We start from the raw sequence: 1757 nt of genomic DNA, 5'->3' as shown, positions 1-1757 counted from the left end.
GGAACCTCATGTGTTACTTTACTTAATCTCCTGGACCAGCAGTCCCCAATCTCTTAGGCAGCAGGGACCTGTATTTGGAAGACAATCCCCGGACCGGGAAGAAGGAGATGGCTTCTGGATGACTCAGGCACATCACATGCATTGTACGTTCTATTTCTAATTGGATGCTGCTGCTGATCTGACAGGAGGAACCGATCCATAGCCTGGAGGTTGGGGACCCCTGCCCTAGACTATTTCTACTAAGAAAACAATTTTCCTATAGAAGTGGAAACTGAGATTCAGAGAGATCAAGCAACAAGCTCAAGGCCAAATCTCAAGGAAATAGAGGCTGTGAAATTCGACTGCAGGTCTTTTGCACTCCAAGTGTCTTCCCACCAGCATATTACACTGAATCTTTGAAAGGCAAGTTACATGTGTCACTGAATGGCTCTAAGATATCTCAAGAATGTATATTCCAGCACCAACTAGTGAACTCTCCAGAGGCAAGGCCATTTAATCAGCACCTGGTATTACAATCTGCACATAAACATCCATTACCTAGACCTGGACAATAAAAGCACTAAACGGACAGGTAACAATTTCATGCATCTCTCTCTCTGGTGTGTTTTCTTTAGGTGTATGGAAAAGACACCATGGCATCAGGGAACCGCACATGGGTGACAGAATTTGTCTTCCTGGGGCTCTCCCAGACTCAGGAGCTCCAGCTCTTCTTGTTTCTGCTGTTCCTGCTTGTCTACACCACCACTCTCATGGGAAACCTCCTCATCATGGTCACAGTGACCTTTGATTCCCGGCTCCAAACACCCATGTATTTTCTGCTCCGAAACTTGGCTGTGTTAGAGCTCAGTTTCTCTTCAGTCACTGCCCCAAAGATGCTGGCGGACTTCCTCTCTAAGAAGAAGAGCATCTCCTACCAGGGCTGCATGGCCCAGATCTTCTTCTTCCACTTTCTGGGAGGTGCCATGGTCTTCTTCCTCTCAGTGATGGCCTATGACCGCCTTGTTGCCATCTCCCGGCCCCTCCACTATGTCACCATCATGAACACTCAGCTCTGTGTGGGGTTAGTGGTGGCAAGCTGGGTGGGAGGCTTCATCCATTCCATTTCCCAACTGGCCCTGATGCTCCCACTGCCTTTCTGTGGCTCCAACATCCTAGATAACTTCTACTGTGATGTTCCACAAGTGCTGAGACTCGCCTGCACTGACACCTCCCTCCTGGAGTTCCTTATCATTTCCAACAGTGGGGTGCTGGTCCTCATCTGGTTCCTCCTCCTCCTGGTCTCCTACTCAGCCATCCTGGTGATGCTGAGGTCCCACTCTGGGAAGGCAAGGAGGAAGGCAGCTTCTACCTGCACCACCCACATCGTCGTGGTGTCTATGGTCTTTGTCCCAAGCATTTACCTCTATGCTCGGCCCTTCACCTCCTTCTCCATGGACAAGGCTGTGTCCGTTAGCCAAACTATCATGACCCCCATGCTTAACCCCATGATCTACACCCTGAGGAACCAGGAGATGCAGGCAGCAGTGAAGAGATTAGGGAGGTGCCGGCTGGCTTGTAGAAAGGAGTGACAGCGGGTGGGTCACTTTGGCTTTCTTTTCCATTTATAAGGTAGAGAGAGAGTTGCTTCATAGCTTTGGAAATGTTGTGAAGTTCATCTTAGAACTTTATAATTTTGAAATTAAGCAACCCAGATTTTTAGGAAAAAGGATAACATCCTTATTATTTTTGTGTGAAGGTTGATTTGAACATTCCTATGA

General features: G+C 48.2%; 1 protein-coding gene across 1 annotated transcript; it reads left to right on the top strand.

The window, feature by feature from the left end:
* Positions 1–632: 632 nt before the first annotated feature.
* On the top strand, positions 633–1568 carry LOC120866472 (olfactory receptor 4D2-like). The gene has a single exon (XM_040244238.1). The coding sequence runs from the start codon at positions 633–635 to the stop codon at positions 1566–1568; it is 936 nt and encodes a 311-aa protein (XP_040100172.1).
* Positions 1569–1757: the final 189 nt, after the last annotated feature.

Source organism: Oryx dammah, unplaced genomic scaffold, assembly GCF_014754425.2.
Source record: "Oryx dammah isolate SB20612 unplaced genomic scaffold, SCBI_Odam_1.1 HiC_scaffold_8, whole genome shotgun sequence".
Classification (NCBI taxonomy): domain Eukaryota; kingdom Metazoa; phylum Chordata; class Mammalia; order Artiodactyla; family Bovidae; genus Oryx; species Oryx dammah.
This window is presented reverse-complemented; position numbering and strand designations above follow the sequence as displayed.